This window comes from Anopheles darlingi, chromosome 3 (genome assembly GCF_943734745.1).
Source record: "Anopheles darlingi chromosome 3, idAnoDarlMG_H_01, whole genome shotgun sequence".
NCBI classification, from domain to species: domain Eukaryota; kingdom Metazoa; phylum Arthropoda; class Insecta; order Diptera; family Culicidae; genus Anopheles; species Anopheles darlingi.
Genome location: NC_064875.1, coordinates 27,848,439 through 27,873,438, shown reverse-complemented (window position 1 = coordinate 27,873,438; position 25,000 = coordinate 27,848,439). Strand labels below are relative to the sequence as shown.

General features: G+C 44.5%; 3 protein-coding genes across 3 annotated transcripts in view; 2 read left to right on the top strand and 1 right to left on the bottom strand.

Annotated features, from left to right (window-relative positions):
* The window catches only part of LOC125954134 (ras-related protein Rap1), a 10,671-nt gene extending 9,825 nt beyond the window's left edge, over window positions 1–846 (top strand). The window contains exon 5 of the mRNA XM_049684180.1: window positions 1–846. This exon is cut by the window's left edge and continues 968 nt beyond it. The gene's annotated coding sequence lies outside the window, so the exon portion shown is untranslated.
* A 1,164-nt stretch (window positions 847–2,010) lies between these two features.
* LOC125954133 (microfibril-associated glycoprotein 4-like) lies at window positions 2,011–3,630 on the bottom strand. Its single transcript, XM_049684179.1, has 6 exons — window positions 3,474–3,630; window positions 3,316–3,369; window positions 3,173–3,234; window positions 3,020–3,058; window positions 2,411–2,933; window positions 2,011–2,332 (listed from the first exon to the last, which is right to left on the bottom strand). The coding sequence occupies exons 1-6, from the start codon at window positions 3,581–3,583 to the stop codon at window positions 2,209–2,211; spliced, it is 912 nt and encodes a 303-aa protein (XP_049540136.1). The 5' UTR covers window positions 3,584–3,630; the 3' UTR covers window positions 2,011–2,208.
* Window positions 3,631–5,735: 2,105 nt separating this feature from the next.
* The window catches only part of LOC125954120 (uncharacterized), a 20,544-nt gene continuing 1,279 nt past the window's right edge, over window positions 5,736–25,000 (top strand). Inside the window, exons 1-7 of the mRNA XM_049684147.1 lie at window positions 5,736–6,701; window positions 12,544–14,346; window positions 14,457–14,798; window positions 20,339–20,527; window positions 22,559–23,235; window positions 24,094–24,328; window positions 24,406–25,000. The exon at window positions 24,406–25,000 is cut by the window's right edge and continues 1,279 nt beyond it. Of these exons, the coding sequence (XP_049540104.1) occupies window positions 12,611–14,346; window positions 14,457–14,798; window positions 20,339–20,527; window positions 22,559–23,235; window positions 24,094–24,328; window positions 24,406–24,466 (3,240 nt within the window). The 5' untranslated portion in view covers window positions 5,736–6,701; window positions 12,544–12,610 and the 3' untranslated portion in view covers window positions 24,467–25,000. The remainder of the gene's footprint in view (window positions 6,702–12,543; window positions 14,347–14,456; window positions 14,799–20,338; window positions 20,528–22,558; window positions 23,236–24,093; window positions 24,329–24,405) is intronic.

The window sequence follows — 25,000 nt, the reverse complement described above, 5'->3', positions numbered from 1 at the left end:
TTTTAAGTGTTTGTGAACGTTGGTGTACCGTTAGTGTGTTGATATCAAAATCTATTCTCTTCGAATTGCGAATGAGTCCCACTGGAGTAAAGTATGTATGCCCTTCAATTTAGGGCAGTGGAAAACGTTTGAGTTACGCTGAAAACAAAATAAATATTATGAGAAGAAAGCTTAAGCTTCCGTGGTAGGTGGCAAGTGTTGATTGGTGCACCCGTGAAGGTTTAGTTTTTGGAGCAACTGGCAAGCGTTGGAGAAGGAGATTTTTAAAAAAGAGAATGTTTGCTTAGGAAATTTAGACAAACCAATCAAAATTTACGTACATAAAACCAAACACCATTTGTAGCTATGTAAAGAAGGTTATCACATGCGCCCGAAACAGCAACGACAAGATGGTCGAGATAGAGAGAGAGAGAAAAAAACGTAGCAAGCATAGTTATAACGAACGCAATCCCTTAATAGTTTAGCAGCGTCGAGTGGCCACGTGGCAAACCAAATATGAAATGCAAAACATGTTGTTGTTGAAGAATGTATGTATCTGTAACAAGCGGCAGCAGACGAGTAAGGTGTGTGTTTGTGTGTATTGTACGCCTCAGATCAAACTTTTCCCCAAAAAAAGCGTGATGCCGGTTCTTTCGTCTCGAGAGAAAGTATCACGGATTTCAAATAATCAAACAGTACGATATGTTACAGTCCAGAAGACCAAAGAATACTCTTTCTCTCTGGCTCAACATATCGCGCTTTATCGCGTAAGAGCATAACAGTATCGCGCAAGAAGAAACGCTCGAGTGGGAAGGAATGGAAGCGAGAAGGAAGTGACAAATAAATTGTAACCAGTAACATTCAAGTTAAAAATAAATAAAATTAGCCGATGTAATAATCCCTCCCTCCCCACCCCGGGGGGTGCGTCAAATATCATTGGCTTCTCTCAGCCTGGCACTTACTGGAGTCAATAATCGAATTAATCGGTTTTCGCTGCGACCGCTGCGCGATCACTCTTCACTCTCTCGAACACATTTAGCGTGCCCTCGGATTCGCTTTTCAGCCACTCAATGACTTGCAACATGCAATTACTTCCACCATAGCAGCCGAGTAAAACGCAACGCAACGCAACGCGTGTCCTCGAAACATGCGCGCGAATGATGAATATGTTTTGACCTGGAAACTGCTCGCGAATGCCTATGTAAATATTGTTTGATCAACTATAATGGGATTTATTGAATTCCCACGAACTGTTGGTGCGGTGGCAACTACTGTTGGTGGTATGGACCCGATTTCGGCTTCCTAGCCCGGGGGTCCCGGGGTTTGTTCATGCCAAGTTAGTGTGTGGGTTGTGTAACACACATTCGTCCTGCGGTCTTCGCGCAATTTTATGCTTAACCAGGTTTACTGGAATTCATTTAGGATTCAAGTTATCGTCGCCTGAATGGAGCAAAACACCTTACACCGAAACGAAAGCATTAATGGTGGTTAATCATTAACAATTAAAAATCATTCAGCCACGTGGCCATCCTCATTGGCATTGCATTCGGCGTTGCTCAGAGCAATAGATACACGTTCGGTTCGGCGGCACGAATCCCACCCAACCCAGCGTGCAAGTGTATTGCTTTGTTTATATTCACGTTGCCAGGTAGAGCGGAACCGTATGGTAAAGTGTAACGGTGGCCCTAGCAACGGTTACCAAGGATCCCCTTAAGGACGATACACACACCCGGTACGGGGCCGTGCGAAGCCGGTGCGTTCGCACCCAGAGCATACTTTGTGCCCTCGTGAAATGATTAAAGGTTACGCTCGCAGTATTCCATATCGCGCGGTGTCGAGAAGTAACGCGTCGTGACTTTCTTTCGGGCAACGATTATCCCTGCCGGTGGGCCTGGTGGAAGTTAAGCATTAAACAAGTGAAAATTCTTTGAAGGGCTTTCGATCGGTACTTGTGACCCCTGTGTGGTTGTTTTGTTGGATGCTTTGGAGTGATATAAGAGGAAAATTACTGAAAGAAAGTAAGAGTTTCATCTAACAACGAGGTTTATTAGCAACGTCGTCGCTGCCAACACAGTGATTCGTGGTTGTATATTGCGTCGGATTTAATTGGATTACTTAAAACAGAAAAATGGAGCTTCAAGGAAAAAGTTATCACCTAAAGGTTAGTACTGCAAGCGATCTCTGTTCATCACATTAACGTCTCACTCAATGACAATGACGTAGCTGGAATTAGTTGGAAACCACTCTTATCATCATCGTCGCCTCCTTGAGACCTTGAAGATCGTCATTAAATCCGAACCAGTTCATGGTAGCATTGTTTGGATCATGCTGACGGTATAGGCCATTAAGATTGCTAAAAAAGAGAAATAAAAGACGAGGAGAGATGAGATACCCCCAAACCACCATCCCACCAGATCTGCGTGCCACTTACGCATTCATACAGTTCCGGTACCACCAACCGCTTGCATAGAATGCCGCACACGATCCGGCATGTAGGTCATTATCGCGGTCGTAGGTGGAAAACATGGAACCATCGCTAACACGAAGTGAATCCTTTGCCTTTCCATCGACGAATGTGCCGAGGTTTAACCGATAGCCATTGGCTTCGTTTGCCACCTCGAACTCGTTGTACCGAGCCGTCTTAATCACACCATCAAAATCCTTCAGGGTAACCAACAGCTCATAGTAATCCGACGTGGTAATACGGTGCATTCGCTCCAGCCCGATCCAGTGTTCACCGGCGACATCCCCGAACCCGTCCCGATAGTCGGCCCAGCTGCGCGTAAAGTTGAGCGAACCATCGAAACGACGCATCAGCACCATCCAGCCACCTTGCTGGTAGCGCTGTTCGCAGTACGCCTTGAAGGGCGCCACACTTGAGGCCGGCGGTCTGATCATATACACATCGCTCATCATTTCCGGTGCCTCGACGCAAGATTCGTAGTAGGTGCCGACTGCAAAAAGAAAGGGATCACTCCATGAAGTTGCTTCTCTGCTCAACCACATGATGATGATGATGGCTGCCGTTGCCTGCTTTTACCATTTTGACGTAATGTTTTGTTGATGCTCTCGAGCTTATCTGTGAAAGCGAAAAAAAAAGAAGTGCGACAGTGAATGTACAAGGCTGCTAGACTCCTAGGGTTTGATTGGAACGGATTGTAGTCATGGTGTCTGGCCTTGCAAGTTCATTTACCACTGATGCCGCCGAGTTGTTTCGTGATGGTTGACACCACAATCTGCTGGTTGCCCTGTATCCTTTTCGGGGAGGGATTTAAAGGATTGTTCCAATTAGAAACAAAACCATACCTTCCATACCTTCTAATGATTCATACTTACTTGCGTTCGACGACACTTATACGTTGATCAATCTCGTCCAACCGCTTGAGAATCCTGTACCGAAGAGAAAGCAATGGGTTGGTGGTGTAGCCGTGGTAACGGTTCTATGCCAACATAAGTGCGCCCCGGGTGGACGTGCGGGCGGATGGTATACCTACTGTAGCAGAAGCGTGGTTTTCGGTTCCTGAAATGGTTCGACCTCGAGAGGGTCACCGTGCATTGGTGCGCACGACAGCAACACGACAGACAGCGTAATAATTATAATCATTGCACGGCACGCACTGGTTGAATACTGACTGCTTGCTTGTGTGTTCGTTCTCTCTATTCTCTAACAACATGCACTGATGGTTCGAAAACGCAGTGATAAGACGAGCGCGTGGGTTTACGCTTCACCCTGCCTTTGACCAACACTCAGAAGGAGGCGCGTAAATACATGGATCGTGGACTTCAGTATTTTTGATCGATGAATTATTAGATGAATGTTTGCTTTTATGCTCAGTGATGCTGCTCGCATCTCGGTTTTCAACATTTTTCTTGATTCAATATTGTTCATTCATGTTATTATAGACCATAGATCCATCCTGATCCTTCTTAAGGGAAACATATTTTGTTATACTGATTATATTATTAACTTTTTCAATCAATCATTTCTATTCAAAAATGGTATTATTCCTTTTGAAAAGAAATGTTTTCATTCATAAAAGACAAACACAAAACCCAGTGATTGATATAAATGTTATAATAACAATCATTTTGTCCAAATTTTTGTTGTGTAAAACAATTATATTATAATATTAGGAAAGGGTGAATCAATGAAACCAATAATTCTGCATTTCAAATGTTTCCAATACAACTTCTGCACTTATAATCTAAACATTAAGCCATACTTTTAGTACAAAATATCAGTAAATTGCAGTATAGGTGCATCCTATATGGGTGGGGAAAACGGTTTGATCAGGCCACATTGTTAATGTATTACTAGTACTACACTTCTATCTAATCGATGTAAAATGTGCAAATAGTGCAAACAAAGGCATTTGCCATTAAAAATAACACCAAATCTTTTCGATAAAACAGCCATACATTTTTATGCCTGAAAATACAATTGAAAATCAACGAATGTTTTACTTTTTAGAGATGATTCTAACTAAAAGTAGGTAATAGAGATATATACAATTTTGTTCGTCTGGCATTTAATTACATACACACACAGAAATTGAGTTTTTGATGATCATATCAAATTTCAAATCCGAGCGAATTCTTTATTATCATTCGATGATGTTGAATTCATTCAATGAAAAGTTCTGTATTTTTTATTAGCGCTTTATTGAAGTTTTTTTTTAATAATTTGCAGTAAGAATGAACCTTTACAACAAGCTTTGGGATTGGATTTTTCTCTTTCATTCACTTATATTTCAATCGTTATTTCAAATTATACTCAAACCCAGGGTTCGTCCTTATCGCCGCCTATTCTCACTACGAGGGTGTGTTTTTGACTCACCGCACGCCAAGGCGTGTGAGCTTTTCGAGCTTTCCTTAAGGAATCGTAAGCTTTCTTGAAGAGCGATCGGGTTAATTTATGTTTAGGTCATTTAATTTATTGTTTTACAATTTGTCTTGGCAGTAACGTAACTCGAAGATAAATTCTCAGCAATCAACAAACAAAATCATCGTAGACGTCGTTAATGATTCAATTAACATTACTGAACATGTGATAAAGTTTGAACAGGAACTCACCTATTTCTAGACAATGCTATTTGTTTAAACGTGAGTAAGTTAATCTCAAAAATGGCATTTAAGACGGAATGTCCTTAAAATAGTTTTAAATGATGTTTAAAAAAAAAAAGAATTGATAATCCGATTTGAAAGAGCACTCTACGGATCTACCTAGTAAATGATGTGTAGATAAAGTATTTAAATCTAAATTGAATTGGGCCGTTTACTTTGAACAATCCAGTTGGGGGAAACCCGCTTTGAACCTTTGAGTTGTCGTTTGTTTTTAATCTGGCGTATCCCTGCCACTCTGGCTACGATTAATCCTTAATTATAATAATTTATACAATCTTCTTGAAAGGCACATCAATCAGAGATATAAATATGTTTGAAAAACCATCCCACAGTAAAGCTAAATACGTAAACCCCCGATTCCTCATAGAGAGGACCCCTGCCTTGTTCTAAACAGAGCAGTATCCAGCTCGAGAGAGCTCGCAGGAGAGCAAACCAGCTTGCTTTTGGCCACTCTCTTTTGCTCTCCCCTTGTGGGGTAAGTGCGAGTCCTGCTCCCAAGAGTAGAGAGAGAGAAAACACCAAAACATTACAAGCCAGGAACCACCGGAGCCAGCACAGCGCCAGCGTGTGCATTTTACAACCTCCAACTCAGCTCAGCTCGGCACAGCTCCGTTCAGTTCGAGCATGCTCGTCACCGGAAGTGCAGTGCAGAACCGTCGCCAGGCTCCACCAGAACTGCGGAGAAGTTGTAGGAAGCCTTTTTTCTCCCCTCTGCTGAAGAGGATTCCCTTTTTGTGATCCCTATCCCTTCCCGTTCGGTTCAGTGCACTGTATCGACAAAGACGAACACCGACGAGAGAGGCGGTGTGTTGGTGAATCAATGTGAAAAGATCGATTTACGCCCCTCCTTCCTTGGTTAGTTCTAGTAGCAGTCGGTTGGTCGTATGTGTCAGTTGTTAAGATAACAGGTGCCCGCACAGCTAAAGCTCGCTATAGCATCTACGATGTGCCAGGGCATTGGCATTGGTGCTATGCGCGGGTACACGGTCACAGAGACGAGATGCTTATTAGCAGCTAATTAACTGGAAAAGGGCTAGTGAAAGGAGAGGTAACCTGTGTATGTGGTCGAGTGGTCGAGTATTTTTAACTTCTACTTCTGGCTCCGGCTCCCGGCATCAGTGAGTGGAGGTCCTTCGTGGATGTTGATTGTGCCGTCGTGTACTACAGTGATGGTGAAGGTTTGAAGAAGTTGCTGGCTCGAGCCAAGCCGTGTGTGTAAACCACATCGCTCTCTCCCCGTTTGGCGGAATAGAAAGAAGGAAAAAGGGAGAACAACGAGGAGGGTGTAGGCATCAACCATCGACCGCACGTCCGCCCAACCCATCGCAATGGAATGACTTTTCTCGGGACTCTCGTACCGTGTCCGCTCCAACGTGCTCCAATGTGCTCCAAGTCCGACGCGACACTCGTCCGACCATAATCCGGAGAAGAATGTCTTAATCCATATACACAGCCGATCCCTGCTGTCGGCCCGTGTCGCGTAAGCTGTGAGGGCTGAGACAGGGCACTTCCCGGGGCTGGAAAGACTGGCCTGTAACTCCTCCTGCAACTGGGCTCCGGCCTCGAGCCTCCGGTAGTAGCCGTTTATGAAGCGAAACGTAAGTGCGCAACGACATATGGGGAAGGACATAGCTATTATTATGATAGATAGGTGAGGGGGGGGGGGGGTCCCCCTTTAGCGTCATCGTTCTCTGCAGTTGACATCGACGGGTCGTAAGCACCTAGCAGCTGACCTCCAGCTGGCACAGACGTGACTTCATGTCGAGTCGTTTAATTCACTTTAAAATGAGATTTTCTCCGAGCAAAAGGAAAATACCATTCAGGGCGTTCTTCTGTTGCTCCGGCTGATAAACGGTATAAACCGAGTAAGGCAATAATATTAGAAAGCGAGAGCTTCAGTTGGAACCAGTATGATGAGATATCTGGCGTTTGACGTTGATGTTAAATTAGTTTCCATTTTCCAAACCCCCCCGAAAAAAAGGAAGGAACTTTACATTTCCATAACATACATAATTAGCAGCGGCCTCATTTATTTTACACACCAATCGCACAAACTCAATGAAAGCAGCGTCTCACAGAGCAGAGCTCATAATCATTTGCTCGCGGTTTCTGCTCATTTCCGTCGTTTGGGCTCATAATCAGCATAGTAATGGTCCTAACGCTCCAGCATAGTAACGCTCCGGTAGTTTTGGCGAAGGACGCGCGAAATCTGCCAGCATGCTTCACATCGTTGTCAATCTAAAGTAGGGCGAGGAAGATAGCTTCGTAGCGCCGACTTGCCGATTGACGTGGATTGCGCTTGATCAAGGACATCCAATGAGAAGGAAAATTGTTTTCAACCGGATACCGGGTAGATTGAGTTATGATGTCGTATTCTAGGAAAATGGCTTTTTGCAGAGTAATCTACTTTATGCTATAAGAACGTTGCTGTAACGCTCGTAGAGTTTGGTGTTTTTCTTTTTCTTCAAAGATTGAATTGAATCAAAGGGATGAAGGGGAATCAAAGAGCATGATGTGCTTGACAAGATCTGCTGTGCAAAAAAAAATCATAAATTCTAAACAAGACCAATGAAAGCTAATTGAATGGTGACAAGCGACATACAGGTTACGATGAATAATGGATTAAGCGCCCAAATACAGTCTTACCATTCGCTCGAAACCTAAAGGAAGCTCGTGAATTATTCACGTACCGACATCTTTTCACTTCCAAGCGGGCCCAAGCGGCATTGCCAGACGGCAGAACAGAGGATGGTTGCAAGCATGTCTTGCGTCTTGCACAAGGTCAGCCCTACCTGCCATTAACAATTCATCGCGTGGAATCATTTGGGCCGATAAAAAAGGGCATAGCATTAATGCTTCCACATCAACAATACCGAGCGAGCCAGCCAAGTAATTGATAATAATGCGCACAATAATGCGTTTTGCGTCCATCGTTTATCCCTCGAACGAAACGATGCCTTTATCGAGTCTTTAAGCGAGACACTCCAACTACTACGCGCCAACAATACGAGAAGATACGGCGATGCACCACCACGACGATGGACGCTGGGGATCACTGCTTCCCGGGCCATGTTTATCACCACGAGGGTGGGAATGTTATTTATAAGTTGATTGAACGCGGTGACGTGTACGCTGCACGACCCCCCATCCCCGGCCAGTGCTGCAACAGTCAGTGCATTGTCACGCCGTTGTACCGTTTCTCCATTTTTCTTAATCCCGAACAATTTTCCCGCTCACTGACCGGGCTGCACTGACCAGGGCCACGGTCCAGGGACTGTGCGACATGCACGGAAACTTATTGTTTTCTCCTCGCCTTCATGATTCTAGCCGTTTGACCTTTGGTCGCGTTCCTGGGGCTGGCTGACTGGTTGTGTGTCCAGCGGACATCGAAGTGCAATGAAAGCGTATTGATCTCTGGCGTGTGAAGCCTTTCGTGCCAGTATAGCAGTCCGTGACCGGAAGCTCCGGATTATGGTGACCTATCCTACGATACTGTTTCTGGGATTTGCAATCCAACAAGAAACCTTTCAGAGGTTGCTTCCTTTTTTTTCTTCTATACGTGGAATCGGTCACAAGTACAATATCCCATTTAGTAGTTGAAATAAGACACAAAACAAATGCAATAACTCGACACATTGTCCTACGGGGGTTTCTAGGATAAAAGAGAACGCCAGATTCCACAGGGAAATAGCCAAATTGTCCTCAACTTACCGGAAAGCTAAACACACCATTTATGCTTTACGTCGCTGCCCGCTACCTAAATAATTGATCAAACTTTGTGGTCTACCCTACCACTGGCCCATACATACCGGTACTCTAGCACCGGTAAGGTCCCATATGCCAGTCTAGTAGCGAGGGGGGAGCTTTATGTATATTCCTACCGGTCGCGGCGGCTGGTACTGCTTAAAGATTCATCTACTCGCATAAAACGGAGCTCGCCGATCCCAAATATCTGCATCCATCAAAAAGGTATCGTACAAGGTGTACTTCTTCTGTGCTGGCCGTGATGGCGAGACACAAAACCATCCAGGCGAATTTACCACGCCTTAATTATTCATTCGATATCCCAAAGCGCGACCGGTGGGCGTCCTTGGCGGCATGACGTGTATAACTTATTAGCTTCTTCATTTATTCACTCACGTGGAGGGCCACCGAAAACTGCAGCAGATGCGTAATAAAGCATCTAGCTTTATGATGGTGTCCCCTCGTCCGTTAGCAGCCACTTATTCTAGTGCAAATCAAGGGATGGGAATAGGTTTGCTGTTTGATGTCAGTCCATCCCCTTCGAGGCCTTTTCCTTCCTTTGAGATGCATTGCAATTTAGCGCTCGCAAGTTTGTGCTGTTGGTGACACATATGGTTGGCGCGATTGGACGCGACCAAGAAGCCTGAAATGATGGGTATCGTAATTTGATTTACATGAAATTGGATTCACTCATTTTGATGACTGATGGCAATATCTGCTCGGTGTACTGTGAAGCTTGCCCTGCGTCTCATTTTGCAAGATAAGCGATGATCTCGATAGGCAGCAACAGCAAAGAGCTTTGGGACGGGGTGTATGTGAGAAGGTCATCCATGGTCAAGGTTATCGAAACAAGGGTGGGGAGGGCATAAATATTTACGCAATTGTTTGTCTGTTCCTGTGATGTCCGCCCTGTTAGGGTGATAAGAAGTTCCCAAATCCGGTGACTCAATCTCGATCGCATTCTTTAGAATGTTTTTCGACGTCGGTTGGATCGTTGCCATGATGGAAAAGTTGGAGAACCAAGTTTTTTTTTTTCCTTACACATTCTTCGTTCTTCGACACCATGACCGACAGACATCCTCCGCGGACTTATCGAACTGCTTCGTGTACAGTTTTAGTTGGACGAAGAACTTTGTAGAACTGGATTCGCGGCTCGATTGCAGACCATCGAACGACATTGCGGGCGAATTTATATCTGCTGCCTTTGGTTCAATGAGGGCGCAGTAACACGATGAAAGTATATTGAGTTACGAAACCATCAAATTACCATAACTCGGTGAGTATCTAATCACGTTTCATCGATCCGCAGCGGTACCGCATTGTTCCTAGAAGTACCCTCCTCAAACCAAGGATACTCGAAACCCCTTACCGGGGGGGGCTTTCTAATAGGAAGGCAACCGAAACGAGTTGCGTTAATAAAACCACGCCACAGCAACATCATACGGGGGGTGCTGGAAAGGGCAGCCTTGTACGCAGAACAACTGTTTAATTGGGTTAAGGGCTCGCCCTCGCATCGGTAATGAGTGGTTCACCGCGAACACATCACATCATCGGCAGCAATTACTGGGCGAAGGATTCCCGGGGTAAACCTCGGAACTTTTCTGCGCTAAACGTGTGTGGTGGTCCCCGTCGGATGGTCGCAATCCGGCTCCGCCTACACGCCCAGAAAAATGGGAGAATTTTTTCATCAAAAAGCTCCTTGAACTGTGGTGCAGGATGATTGTTAAACGTTCTGGATGTCGAAGCAGGGTTTGTCGGCCAGGGACAGATATATGGAAGTCCGCTGATTCGAGCATTTCGTTAGTTCTTGTAGAGATCCAATTCGATTTCAATGATCTAATCGGCCTGCAGAGCGAACCGCAGTTCTATACCAGACCGATAGCGCTACCGGTAACGATCGCGAACAAGCAGCAGCACCATACGGGGGGGAACTAATTGGACGAAAGTGCCAACATGATGACGACCATGACGTCGTCCGGGGCACAGGGTGCCAAATTCGTGCTCTAGTATTCTTTCTATAGGTTGCTCTCCATCGGTTCTTTTTTTTTTTGCTAGAGTTCGTTTGCAAGAGGAGAAAATCCAGAAACAGAACGAACTTGCACTAACGACTTTGCCTCTACTTCCGACAGTTGGCAGTTTGGCACCACGTTACGCTTTTGACCACGAACGAACAGGGGGACGTGTTTCCCGTCTAGAATTTAAAAGGAAAAACCACGAATTCGATTCGTAATGTGCAACGTCGTAGAACACAAACAAACAAAGCAGCAAATCGGGTTATTGGATGGCTTCCATCGTCTACGCCCGTTTGGGGTCGATTGAAATATGTTTACGCGATTTGTGTTTGTATCGGTTTAATGGATTCCATAACACATCGTTTTTTTTTTGGGACCGTATACAATTTCATGGGAAAACTTACGCTTCTGCCCTACAGTAATACCATGTTCTTTGTTTATTGGCTTCTTTGTTATTGAATAATCAGAGTTCAATTGTGGTTTGATTGAAACTATCCTTTTCTTTTTATGTATCTTTTACCTTTTCGATTTCATTAATTTCTTTCATCTGTTACATGCTTCTAGTCATTTATTTGTCAATTTCATAAATCGAACACAAGTTTAAATATTTTCCATATATGATTATAAATTTTTTTTATTGTTTTTCTAGAAGTTTGCAGTAAGCAGTAGAATATGTAAGAAGTAAAATTCTTTACAAAAGTAAAAATCATGTTCCAAAAACTATATTGTAAAGCAAAACAAAGTCATGGGTATTGCTTTTAATTCAACTCTTCGATTTGGGATCGTTTATAAGGTTGTTTGGGGGGGGGGCTTTGGTTATTTCGGGTCAAAAAAGGCTTAGTTTTGACGATTTTTAGTGAAGAAACCCTTCCACTTTACTTTTTTCAAGTGAATGTCATATTAAACTACAACTTTTCAAGAATATTTGGAACTATTTTGGGGAAGATTTGATCAAAACTACGTTCAAGGCATCCAATCTAGAGAGGCAAGTTTGCAAAAATATACTTTTTGCGGTGCCCATCGTAGTCACGTGCCTGGTCATCAGAAATATACAAATGAATATTCTTTTGTTAAATTATAAGTTTATCCAGGTAGCCCCGTCGAGTTTTTGTGAAATTTCCGATTTTTCGATTTTTGGCAGATTTTTGAAGTTAAAAAAGTGATTCTTTTTTCGATGTTGTCTCAAACAACGAGTTTAACACAGTTTAAAAAATTATTTAAAAAAAAAGTATCAACAATTTTTATAAAAACTCGACGGGGCTACCTGGCAAATAGTGTACAGATTATATGTTCAAAATTTCAAATTGATCGGTCCAGTAGTTTTCATGCTACGATGGGCACCGACTTTGAAAATGCAGGTTTTGGGAATCGCGATTCAAAGTTGCGAGATGCTTTGAGCGCTGTATGAAAGGCCAATTTTCTAAAATCCATATCTTTGTTAGTTTTGCTTCGATTGATCCCAAAATTTCACAGAATACTCTTGAAAGGATAAGCACTTCTAGAAAATTGTTAAAAAATAAATGGGAAGAATTAAAATAAAATACCGCCTCCCTTAATAACAATGATTTCACTAGTTTTCTACAAACTTTTATCCCATTACAAATGTCTTTCATTAATTCTACTCTAGTTTACTAATTTTACTAATGGAATTGACTCTTACACACTTTTTATCTTGCCTTTTCAGTGTTCCATATCTCTACCGTCATGAGTGAGCAATTGCAACGAGTGTGCTATCGCAGAACGGCGCCGAGATGGAGCGTACCGGCCAGTACGGTCGGGTATCGTACTGCCCGTACAGTGACTCCAGCTCTTCGCTACAATCCTATGTTCGACCTTTCGATACAGTAAGGGCATTGCACGAAACGGTCGTATCGTTACGTACGGCTCTAGAGGAATCGCGCCGTGAGGTAGATCAACTGCGACAACAGATCACCGTACGTGACACCGTAGAACAGGGTCGCTTATCCAACACAAAGCCATCAGACACTCCCCTGAAATGCACTGAGCCCCCGGATAGTGGACGATCACTTCGGTTTCATCTGAACCCAGATCCTGCTCCTCCTCCTCCTCCAACTGCTCCGTCACCTTATTCGGTATCGAATCGTGAAACGATCGAAGACCCTTCCTTGGACAGGAAGTGTAAAAGGCTGAAGAAACGTAAAACGAAATCCCAACAACCACCGGAAGAGGAGGAAAGTGGTTCATCCCCACAGCCACCGGTAAAAGACCAGGAACAGTCGGGTGGTGGTCGAACGAAGAAATCGGCCACCCCAAAGGATGCCAGCACGTCCCATCAGACCGTATCTGTAGTGCCCGATATACAGATCGTATCGCACCCCGGGACCGGTGCATCCTCAGCCATGGCCTCACGGATTGACGTCAAAATTAAGGTCTCGTCCAATATCAACATGGATGATAGCAGCTCGGAACCGGACAGCTCGGAGCCCAACACGAAAGATGCGCCAGAGCAGTCCGAGGAGCCTCAGGAAGAAGTGGAACCGGAAGACGAAGAGTTAGTCGATCGTACGCCGGAGGATGATGAGAAAACGATCGCCGAACGGATGCCCGATCCGGCAGAGGATGAGCTTACGGTGCGTGAAGAGATTGGAGGCCGGCCCACCGGCGGCAATCTCCATGTGGCAAATGACGAGCAGCTGCAGCAGCACCAGCAGCAACAGCAACAACTTGCTGTCCGCAAAAGCTCAGAAGCGATCAGCGTTAGGCAGATATCTTCGGAGAATCTCCAAGTCGATACCGATCGCCAATCGAACGCTTCCATATCCGAGGGAGACAATTCCGTATTCGCCGAGGATCCGATCACTGATGGCGAGACTGGCGAAGGACATCGCCCTGTAACCGGCAGCTACACCGTCTCGGATCTGTCCGAGCATCGGCAAAAGGTGAAGAAGAGTGATTCCGAGAACCAGGAGGAAGTCGACGACATCGAGCTAATATTTTCGTCCGACGATAATGCGAAGGACATCACCCAGGAGGATCTGGTCTCGATTTCGGACTACGAACCCTGGCATGAAACCGGCCAATCCGGGACACCGGTTCTCGTGAGCTTCGCTAATCTAGGCTCAGACCCGGACAAGACGAGCTCGCTGGACCGCAGTGACAGTGAGGCAGCGGATGGGTTCGAGGGGCTGGCCAAGGGCAAAAGTCTGGAAAGCCAGGATTCGCTCAGCTTGGATAATATTAAGAAAAGTCTGGACTACAGCACCAAGTCGTCCAGCCTGGAGAAGGATTCCAGTGTCGATCTGGGTGCGACGACCGGTGGCATTGCACGCCAAGGTAGCGAGGGACGGCGTGACGATAGCTTTGACGTCATCGGTCCGAGCTCACTGATGGCGGCCGGTGCGATGGGACGCCGTTGGACCAACTACAACGTACTGATCGAGACGGACATCTCCAAGTGTGGCATTACGGAGGAGAACATCCTGGAGATGGGCCGCCGGAATACGTGCCCAAATCCTCCAGCTTATCGGTGCGTAATTGATTTCCAGGGGATCTATCTCTATCCTTCTGGTTTTTTTTCTTCTCTCGGTTCCACTATTCGTTTGTTATTGTTGATACCGCTCGTTTCTCCTCTCGTAGCCCTATTATACACCCGAGCAGCCGAATGCCAGCTTCGGCCGCCACCAATCGGAGCCCGCTGGCGGTCAAGTTTTCACGGTCTCCGCGTACTTACTCACCGCATCAGTATCTGCCACCGGGGAAAACGCTCCGTACGGTGATTGCGGCCGACAGTGGCGTCAAGGGTGTTACCGGTGATGAGGTTAAGCGATCCAGGGCCGCACAAACCGACATCTCGGCACTGGCGCAACAGTGGCGCTCCGAAACCCATCTCGCCGGTTCCGAGTACGTACCGGGGCTGTACACGCTACCGTCGAAGTTCGTACCGCCGGCCCCGGATGGGAAAGGTAAATTCCCTCTCAGGTAAGTCACCTCGCACAGGAAGATGGGACCCTCTCTTTTGAAGTTTCCCCTTCATTCAATCCAATTTGCAGTTTTGTCCCTTTTGTTACGTTCCACCGCTTGGTTCCAACTTGTCCTTAATCCTACTGGTACAACTCCGACTCCTATCATTCCAACAGAAATATACACACACGCACAAACAAACACACACCGTCACACACAACCACATTTGACCTTCTAGGAGGGAGTAAATAGGCGGGCGGTAAATAGGCGAATAAAATTCAATTTAAGATGGGCTGGACCGTGGGAAGTTTGTCAGAGTCAGAGGGACGGTTTGCCAACCGACTGGCTGGCCCTCCTATTGGGCGCGTTGGGACACTCGTAAACATGCCCACTAGTAGGTGGCTATCATGGTATGTGCGGCTGACTTGTCGCCAAGTATCCGGGGTTCCAGGCATTGAGAATGATTGGAAGTGACAGGCGTTAATGTCAATGGCCAGTGCATCGGTGCTGCAGACGAACGGAACAGATTCTTCTCGCTGCGTCAATCAGTGGAAAATGATACATCCGTCCACCCGGTTTTTCTCCATTTTTTTTCGCTTTGTCACTGGAATTATCGATGTTTTTGACCGATCCAGCTAATATTGACCATGTCTGCCAGTGTGGGTTTCTGGGAATGAAAGGCATGAGCGCAGTTACTGCCTACGACAGGATCCGGTCCAGTCCGTTTGATTGACACATTCGGTTTGCTACTGGTCCTGGTAAACAAGTGGCAATCGGTAACGGTAACCTTTTGGGGGAAAAAGTTTTTTGGGGCCCAGCAGGATCTCGTCGAATACGCTGCGAGCTGTTTACACGCTGCGGTGGCCAAGGATGTTGCCGAAACGGTCTAAAGGTCGCAGGTCGGAAATCGGGTTATAACATGGGTAGACTTTCTTCGGCAAAGAAAAACCAAAGAGGGATCAAATGTTGAAAGGAATCGGATGGTAAGATTTGTTTTGATTTCATCCAGTTTATCCAGCTGTTTACTGTTTAATGGCAGACTGCGGCGCAGACGGAGATCACAAACTTCGATGAGCTTTATTAGCATTGCCGGACCAGGCGTCTGATAAACGGATGAAACCTTCCGGATGAGACACGGCTACGCCGCACAAGTTTTCCGGGGTCGGGTCGTGCTCGGTGAAATGAAACATTTATATTTACGAGCTTGTCGCATCGCATTTGCCTCGTTGCCGTCGCGCGCGCCAAAAACCAACCAAAGCTGCTTGAGAGCAGCTCGAGGGATTCATAAATCTGTCGCTTGGTTGGGATGTTGATTGATTCTTATGAGATCGAAATAAAATTACTTTCATCCCGTGCTGTGGCTCATTTGAAATGTCGCATCCGTGAGCCGGAGATGTTTGCCAATCTTTAGTGGAGGATAAATTTTCATCAACGTCAGGAAGTTGGATCTGACGATGCTGATGCTGGTCGTATGGTCGTATGGGTGTGCTGTTGCATTTTTGGGGTGGGAAAAGCTTATTTATTGAGTTGTGGAAATGAGATCTCGTGTGGTAGGGGTATCATGTAACAAGCAGCAGGTGTACCGAGGAGATTTCGTTCGTATCCAATCAATAATCATATTTTAAAAAGGAAGATTTATCAATTGCTTTGTATGTTAGGAATAACATGATGTTAAATGAAAAGCTACGTGTTACTTGCAAGTTATTCATTTAATATGTGTACGAGTGATATGAAGTATAAATCAATTGTTAAAGTTCTAATTATACTTTAGTAAAATATTAAAATGGGGCAATATTATCAGTTTTTCGTCAAATCTTGAACGCAAAATTTCAGTTTTATGCTCTTTATCAGTACGACATTGCGAACGATTTAAGTCTATCGCTCTACGCTGCTTGTTCCATGCGGAAGGTAGCAAAAACAACATTCAATATTTTTTTACAATTATGCTTTAATAAAAGCAAAGTTACATCATTCAGACTCCAAAATCGATTCATGAAAAGAATGAACGTAATGAAAGGTGATTGCTTGTTTGATGTCGTAGCCTCGTGCTGGAGCAAATGATTGACTGTACTGCAGTTATCACTATATTTGCCCATTCCAAAATGAAGCTCGATGTATGAATATCGCACCAATGAACTCAAAAATCATGATGGATCGAATTTCCTTGATTAAAACGAAATGAAATTAAGCCATTTCTGAAATAAATGGTGAACGGGAATGAGAAATTTGTAACATTTGGCAATTATAAAAAAAAAAGATCGAGCAGATCAAAACAGTGGCATAAACTACGTTTACCGAGCAGCAAGGTCCCTTCCTTTTAGAAACCATATATTGGGACGGGATAGGAATAATTCTTTAGGAATGGAAAAATCAAATCTTTGAAGTCCATCTAAATAAAAATATTAAAAAAAAAAAAAAAATCACAGTAGCTCATTAACAACAATGGGTTGCAATTCATTGAAAAATCAAGGACTTTATCTTTTCAACAACCCAATATATTATTGTTCGATAAACTGTGCTCATCAGCTTATCCAATCAAATCGCAAGAATGGAGCGTATCAAGAATCGAAGCTCACGAATGCTTTATTTATTTAGCAATGCATTAAACATCCGTCAAACTCAAACCAAACACCGAGCGTTCCAAACTGTAACTTTACATCTTGATGGTCGTCGTGATTTTGCTACTTCAATAGTCAATAGCCGTTCGAAACCCCCAGTCGAGCGAGGCGCCCACGTCACTGCATGAGTCCTGCATACATGTGTCGGCGTTCTATGCTGAAGTGTAATTTATTCACAAACAATAATTCTTTAGAAGGGCTTCCGTTCGGCACGGGACTTCTCAATTACACATTAGCAACTGTCGTGACTTTGACAGAAGGACCACTTCACAAGTGTATCCATTCGGGGCCGGAGAACGATATCATGAATTCTAGTGAACCACCACGATGGTGGCCGCATTGCCAAAAATGCCGAAAACTTTCTCAATAATATTGCCGCAGTTGCCATGATTGTTGAATGATTGGGGATGGAGCAGAAGAAAAGTGAGTGAGTGGAAAACTCAACCAACCACGCCCCGGGGGCAGTGCGATTGTCGAATCCTGGTCGTTGCCACTGGTTACACACCTTTCTCTAGCGACGGAACCATTATTGGATGTTGGACCGATTGAAAGGCGTTTTGTTTGTACAGCCGTTCGTTAAGATGCCGAAGGAGGGAATGCATTGATGTGGACACGGGGAAAGTGATAAAGGGAAAAAGGGAACGGTTATCTTTCAATTTCGCAAGTCGCAGGCGGGTCGTCGGTAGGTCAGCTTTCGTTGGCCTTTCGCTAGTTTAGTTTTCTGTAGTTGCGCACCGAATGGAGGGTTTTTATCAAGGAGGTCGCTATTTTTGGAACTAATACCGGAATTGACAGATAGAGAAGGGTGGATAGATGGACGCAGATAAGCGAATAGATGCGTTGGCGTTTACGTAATTTGAAGCGTAATTTTTACATTGAGACTCCTGAAAGCTTGAAAAGTGGAAAACTATATCCCTTTTTGTGACAAAATGTGAATTTTTATTGCAGTAAATTTATATAATTATTAGTAAGTTATAATCTTATTCTTAAGATTGATGGTGCATGGTTCATTTGAAGTAATGCAATGAAGTTTTTTATGTAACTCATATCTGGAACTTCCACCTCGAAAGAAGAACGTGTTTTAAGGGGGGCTTTGGTTATTTCGGGTCAAAAAAGGCTTATTTCTGACGATTTTTAGTGAAGAAACCAGTTAATTTTAATTTTTCAAAATAATCTCATATTAACTACAACTTTTCAAGAATATTTGGTTCTATTTTGGGGAAGATTTGTTCAAAACTACGTTCATGGCATCCAATATAGAAAGGCAAGTTTGCAAAATTGTACTTTTTGCGGTGCCCATCGTAGCCACGTGCTGGGTCAACAGAAATATATATATCAATATTTTTTTGTTAGATTATAAGTTTATCCAGGTAGCCTTGTCGAGTTTTTGTTAAATTTCCTATTTTTCGATTTTTGGCAGATTTTTGAAGTTGAAAAAGTGATGCTTTTTTGGATGTTGCCTGAAAAAATGAGATTTACATAATTATTTAACAAAAGTGTTAAATCGATCTGTCCAGCAATTTTTATGCTACGATGGGCACGCAGGTTTGAAAACGCAGGTTTGAAAACGCAGGTTTTGGGAATCGCGATTCAAAATAGCGATATGCTTTGAGCCTTGTATGAAAGGCGGATTTTCAAAACTATATATCTCAATATAAAGAAAATACGAAGAAATAAAATAAAATACCGAAGCCCCCCCTTAAATTAACTGTGCAAAAATCGAATACACTTTTCAAATTTTGACAGTTTACTATTAATGTTTATGAAACAGGTTTTCTATAGTTCCCATATGTAAAGCCTTACATGAGTATGAATGACAAATAATGCTTAAACTATAAATATTTTTACTAAAGCGCAGTTTCGTTGTTTTACGCAAATATTAATTAAACAAAACTGAAAATGAAACAATCACGCCATAATTACTCAAGATGCACAAGCGCGTGTTTCCTCGTCGGTGCATAGCATATCCTTGCCCCCTCACTGCAACATCCACAGGAAGCACTCACTTACATGGCCTCTTCCTTCAGGCGCGCGGCCATCTCTAACCACATCAGCACTTTTCAATTACCATGTCCCAGCGTAAGGGTCCTGCGGCACGTCCTCCGGCACGTCCGACACCCAGAATTAGATGCGCTTTTAGAAGCGCGTCGCCCCTCGTCGGATCGTGGGCAAAATGATTTAATATCACCCCCCGGGGGGAAGGCATCTGTTTGTGTGTGTGTCTGTGTAGCAGAGAGAGAGAAAGAAACAGAGAACCACAAGAATAGCGTGACTTGGTACCGTTTAACAGGTCGCCATCGACACTGATTGTCATCAGGCTCTGGTCCTTGCATACGGACACTCCTACGGACGTTATCTTGGCTGAAGCTTTAAAATCTTAATTGCCACTGTAGGGGTTTTCGTTGGCGGTTCTCGACGCCTTCTGCATGGGAGTTTGCCCGTGGGCTTGCTGGCATTTTCACTGCCAATTATGCCATCGTCTTGAATCCACCCCCCCCCCCCCCCCATCGGTGGCGACATTGAAAAACGTATTCACACATACGTCCTACAAACACATTACACGAACAAACAAAGCCGTAAGCCGCATGGAGACAGCAGAACGAACAGAAAATAAGTTCCACAATCACATCACAGACACAAACACACACAAACACACGCACACGTGCATGCTAGCTTTTCCACATCTCATGATGCTAGCTTTTCACAATTTTCCATCCCTTCTTTCCACTGTGCGCCCTTTTTTCCTTTCTTCCGTTGTATCCTTTTGTTGTTGTTTGCGGAATGGAGTTGCGAAGAAGCGACGGAAACAGCCCGCCTTCCACCACCCACCCCAGCCGTGTATGTGTGTGTGTGCGGGTGTGTATGTATCTTTTTGATCTTTGCTCATTTCCTGCTCACTCCGCCCCGGACCGCATCGCATCGTACCGCATCGCATCGCAGACCGTCGGACAAAACGCAGGAAGCCCGCCGAGTGCTGCTGAGTGACATTAATTTCACCAGCATGGTCCCCGAGCTGTCCCGATCGGCCGATCATCTCTGTCAGCATCAGCAGGACGAGAACGGTGATCCGAACCGGTCGCCCAACTACTGCAAAGGGAACCTTCTGCGAACGCCGGAAGCAACCAAAGGGTATGAGGAAGGCTCGAGGTCGAAAGTGTTTACCGAACCGAACCGAACCGGTTCTTCGTTCCACCGAGGCTCAAGCGGCCTATTTCCTATAGACAGACTGAGTTGGCTTACATATTAGACGCATTTAGAACCTAACAGCAGCAGCAGCATCAGCAGCAGCAGTCCAGCAAACTCAGTGCCAGACCAAAGTCCTTCGGCATAAATGTAGACACAAACCACCCGACCCCCCATCACCGATGCGAATGGCGGTGACGGGACAGTCGGACACGACACGACAAGTCCAGGTTCCAGACGCGCCACAGATAAAACCGACCCAGACTAGACGCCGGGCGCTCACAAAGACCGTAGACGCCAACCAACGCGTAGTACCCATAACAAGGGACTTTGTTTTTTTGCTTCCTTTTTTTTCACATTTTATTCGAAGACGAAAAAAGGGAATTGTTTTCAAACCCCTTGTTTTTTGCTACATCTTCATTCGCTTCTCGGGCGTGTGTACGATCTCTTCTCGATCGATGCTGTCGCCATCGGGATGGCAATAATGTCGGGAAAAATGTTTATTGATTTATTGTTGTCGCCCACCCTACCTTCTACACTCGCATCTATTACATTGTTTTGCATTTATTTGCTCAGCTGTGCCGCTGTTGTTTGAGCAAAGGACATCAGTTAGTACCCCAGCCCGCGCGCGAGGGTGGGCGAGCTTCTTCATTTGTTGTGCAGTGTGCCTAATCAATGTGGAACGTTCAGTGGGAAACACACATTTATCATCGAGGCGAACACTTTGAATAGCTTTGCCAATTAAGCGAGTTTGGAGTTCGCGGGCTGCCCTTTTGGAAAGTTTGCCGCATTTTTGCGTGGGTATGAGCGTCATACTTTGTCGGGCACTGGAATATCAAACGGGGTTTTTATAATGCTTTGAATTATCCTCTAAGCATTACTTTGGAGGACAGAGTAATAAGTAAGAGCGTTTTTGGCTCCCTTTTGGTTACATCTCGCAGTGCTAATTGATAACATTTACTTTTAGGGATTCGGCAATCATTTGCTGTAAAAGATACTTAAAAATATTTGGCGGGGATTTAGATTGTAGCAAGGAATAACCAGCCTACTATTTCTTGTAAATCTTGTTCCATCTGATTTTTTTTGCAATTTTAAATAACTAACATAATTGTAAATGTTTTATACGTTTATGTTATGTTATGAGTATTGTTCATATTTGCTGAAACAGGCGGAATTACGCTATCATATTTAGAATTTAGTTTTAGGAGGTATTTAGAATTTAGTTTTTGGTAAGATACCGTAATTTATTTTTAAATACATTTACCTGAAAATGCATAATGTTATATTAATATGCAAAATTAACAGTTCAATTAAGTTATTAAGAATAAAATAGTTATTAAGAAAAAATAGTGATTAAAATATCTGTACTAGATACCAGATCAATTACATGTTTTCAATAGCCATGTCACGATCATAAAAGTGCTCATACAGATAATATCCTTTGCTCACTATCGATAGCAAATTTGTATTGCATTAAACAACTTTTATCTATAAAGTTCATCGACCCGCCAATGTTTGCTAGGCGTTCCAATGAAAGTTCCTCTAAAGCGGCACCTTTGTGCTAAAATCCCCATGAGTGTCAGCCGCTAACAAATTCCCACCGCCCCGTGCACTTTACTCCTAGTTATGCAAACGGTTTTTGGCCATTTGGCTAACGTTCAAAGAAAAGCAATGTCCCGGGGTAAAGCTAAACCAAATTTAATGAAGAATGTGTGCCACGTGCCCACCCCCTCCCCACTCGAGCATCAACGCGTTGGGGCGCTCGCCCCCAAAAAGCTCACGGGAATGTGATTTGTTTTCTTGAATTGTTTTGTGGCATTCGGCTTCATTATGAAAGTTTCCAACCGCGTACTGAAGCGTGACGTGGAATTGGCCACGGAGCAGCAGTAGCAGCAGCAGCAGTACCATAAGCGGACAACTAATTAGCTTCGCATGTTCTATTTCTTTCTTCCTTACCTTGGGGTATCCATCCCGAAGGATACCACCGAGCTTCAGCATGACATCGCCCGGTGTTTCGCAGTGGACGGTGAACGAGAGCAGCATCGCCACGCAGACGACCCAAACGGACGCATTCTGGACCTCGAATCGGGGCGATTCGTTCGACTCGTCCAAAAGCTACTCGGTCAGCTCGCGCTACTCGACGCTCAGCAAGCACCACCGGTCCCGGAGTGTACCGTCGATGCGGTGTGCGGTGTGCCGCCAGAACCACCAGAACACGGCGTTGCGGCCCTCGGAGAGTATGCACTATACGCCCCGGGTCACGTTCCAGGACCAACCGATGCACAAGATTCGCGGTTCGCTGCCCGACCTACGCCACGATTGTAACTGTCCGCGGCGCTACGGTGGACCTTCGCTGTATCGCATCCACGGGGACTCGGGCGGATCCACCGATAGCCTGCTCGAAGAAGCCGAAGAGTTTCTCCGCCGTTCGCTCGAAGGAGGAAACATGCTGCTGATGGAGGATTCACTCGATGGTGGTAGTGGTGGCGGTGGTGGCACGTCCACCGGGAGCGGTGCACAACCATCACCGGGTGTTGGCACACCGGGCACGATGGTACACAACGTGCTGCACGGACATGCGGCAGGCCATGGGCCACATCTGCATCATCCTACACCCAAACATCGAAGGTGCTCGGAGAACGACATACAACGGGGTAAGTGGGCAGAAGCTGTCTTGTGGGGATACTGTCTTCGTTCAGCCGCGCGTAAAGTCATCAAATCGTTCATCGTTTATGCCTTTGACGAATGCAATTTAACATTTCATGGGTCACGATTTCACGGTCCTTTAACATCCGTTCTCGTGTTAGCTGTAACTAAATGGGTGTTAAAATTCATATCAACATCAACAAAATGAGTTTCCCAGATGAAAACCTATTAAAAAATTGAAGTACAGTTCTGGTCCCTTTCTAGAGTGACTTCTTCCGCGATTAGTTTGTTATTTTTGAAGGCATAAACGGCATTGAGTCTTGTCCATTGCTGTAGAAACAAATAGTTCTATCCTGAGCTGCATTCTATTCGCTATGTGGCGTGGGATAAATTTGTTTCCAGTAACTATGCGGATAATTTGCTTAAGAATCCTAAAGCATGGGTAAAATAGATGAATAATTGAACTGCTTTTTCATAAATTCATTCCATTTTAAATATCTTGGAGCATTTCTGGGATAGTTTTCGATTTTTTTAAAGTTAAATATTGTTTTTCTTTTTTTTCCTTAAACGGCTTTAATATAAATATATATAAATATTAATAACTTTACACCATTTATTGTATCTAATGGTTTTATCCAGAATTAGGTTAAATTTGAACAGATACTTTACATTTTGTTAACGATGCACGTGCTCATTAAAGCTTATTACTTTAAAAACTACTGTAATTACTCATCGTTAGAGAGTTCAGAACAAAGTTAATGCTTGTCCCTCCCTCTTGCATGAAACAAGATGCTTATGATAATTTGTCACTCTTTAAACTACTCACTTTTGTTCTTCTCTTCTCTTCTCTTCGATACGTTCACTAGATTTTATTCCCTCCAAGCATGCTCTGCCATTTCTGCCAAAAACGGCCAAGTGTCTCAAGCCGGGTCATCTAGCCAAGGTCATCTCGCGGAGTGGACGTATCGTCGTTGGACGTGTTCGCTACATCGGACCGCTAGCCGTGGGCAACGATGCCGACGAAAGCTACGTTGGGCTTCAGCTTCCGAACAATCTGGGCGAGTGCGATGGTACCATCGACGGCAAGCGTTTCTTCGATTGGTAAGCAGGACGTGCTGACTTCGCCAAACCAGACGCGTACCGACTTTAAATTTGTTTCTTCGTCTCTACCGTTCTAGTGAGCCTCTGCACGGCATCTTTGTGCCATTCAAGAAGGTCGTGATGGCGTGGAACTCATAAGCATCCAATAGTGGGGCCGGGTGCGATCGAAGACGGACGATGTGTGCTGCGATGTGTGTGATACAGGGATATTCATGGGATGGTAAGAGGAACCGATCGTAGCAGCAACAGATTTTGGGGATTGACCGCCGGTCATTTTAGAAAACGAATGATTAATGTGCAAGAAATATTGACGGAGAAAAAAATCAAACTCGACTTACACAAACCCTTTTCGAAGTTCGATTCAAGTCCAACCCATAGTGCTACAGAGCATCATCCATACGAATTGATGGTACTGGAAGCGTATTCATCTGTGAAACCTCGCTAAGAGGAGCCTGCTATCTATGCTTTTTTGTTGGTGAGATAAAAAACACTTTATCGGCTAAAACGTGAGTTGCTGCAGTTGTGCAACACAAAACGCTACACGCATCTATGGAAATTTCGAGTGCAAGCATGTATATCCAATGCGCACTATATAGACAAGATAAAACAGTAGCGAAGGAGAGAGTAGCGCATGAGTTCGTTACATTGGTGGCAGCTTGAAGGTGGATCAAG

Excerpts from the sequence above, each read along its gene's own strand:
- LOC125954133 (XM_049684179.1), bottom strand. The coding sequence starts at position 3,583 with ATGATTATAATTATTACGCTGTCTGTCGTGTTGCTGTCGTGCGCACCA. Across the intron at positions 3,370-3,473 it reads AAAACCACGCTTCTGCTACA|GATTCTCAAGCGGTTGGACG; the intron begins GTAGGTATACCA and ends TCTTCGGTACAG. Across the intron at positions 2,934-3,019 it reads CAAAACATTACGTCAAAATG|TCGGCACCTACTACGAATCT; the intron begins GTAAAAGCAGGC and ends TTCTTTTTGCAG.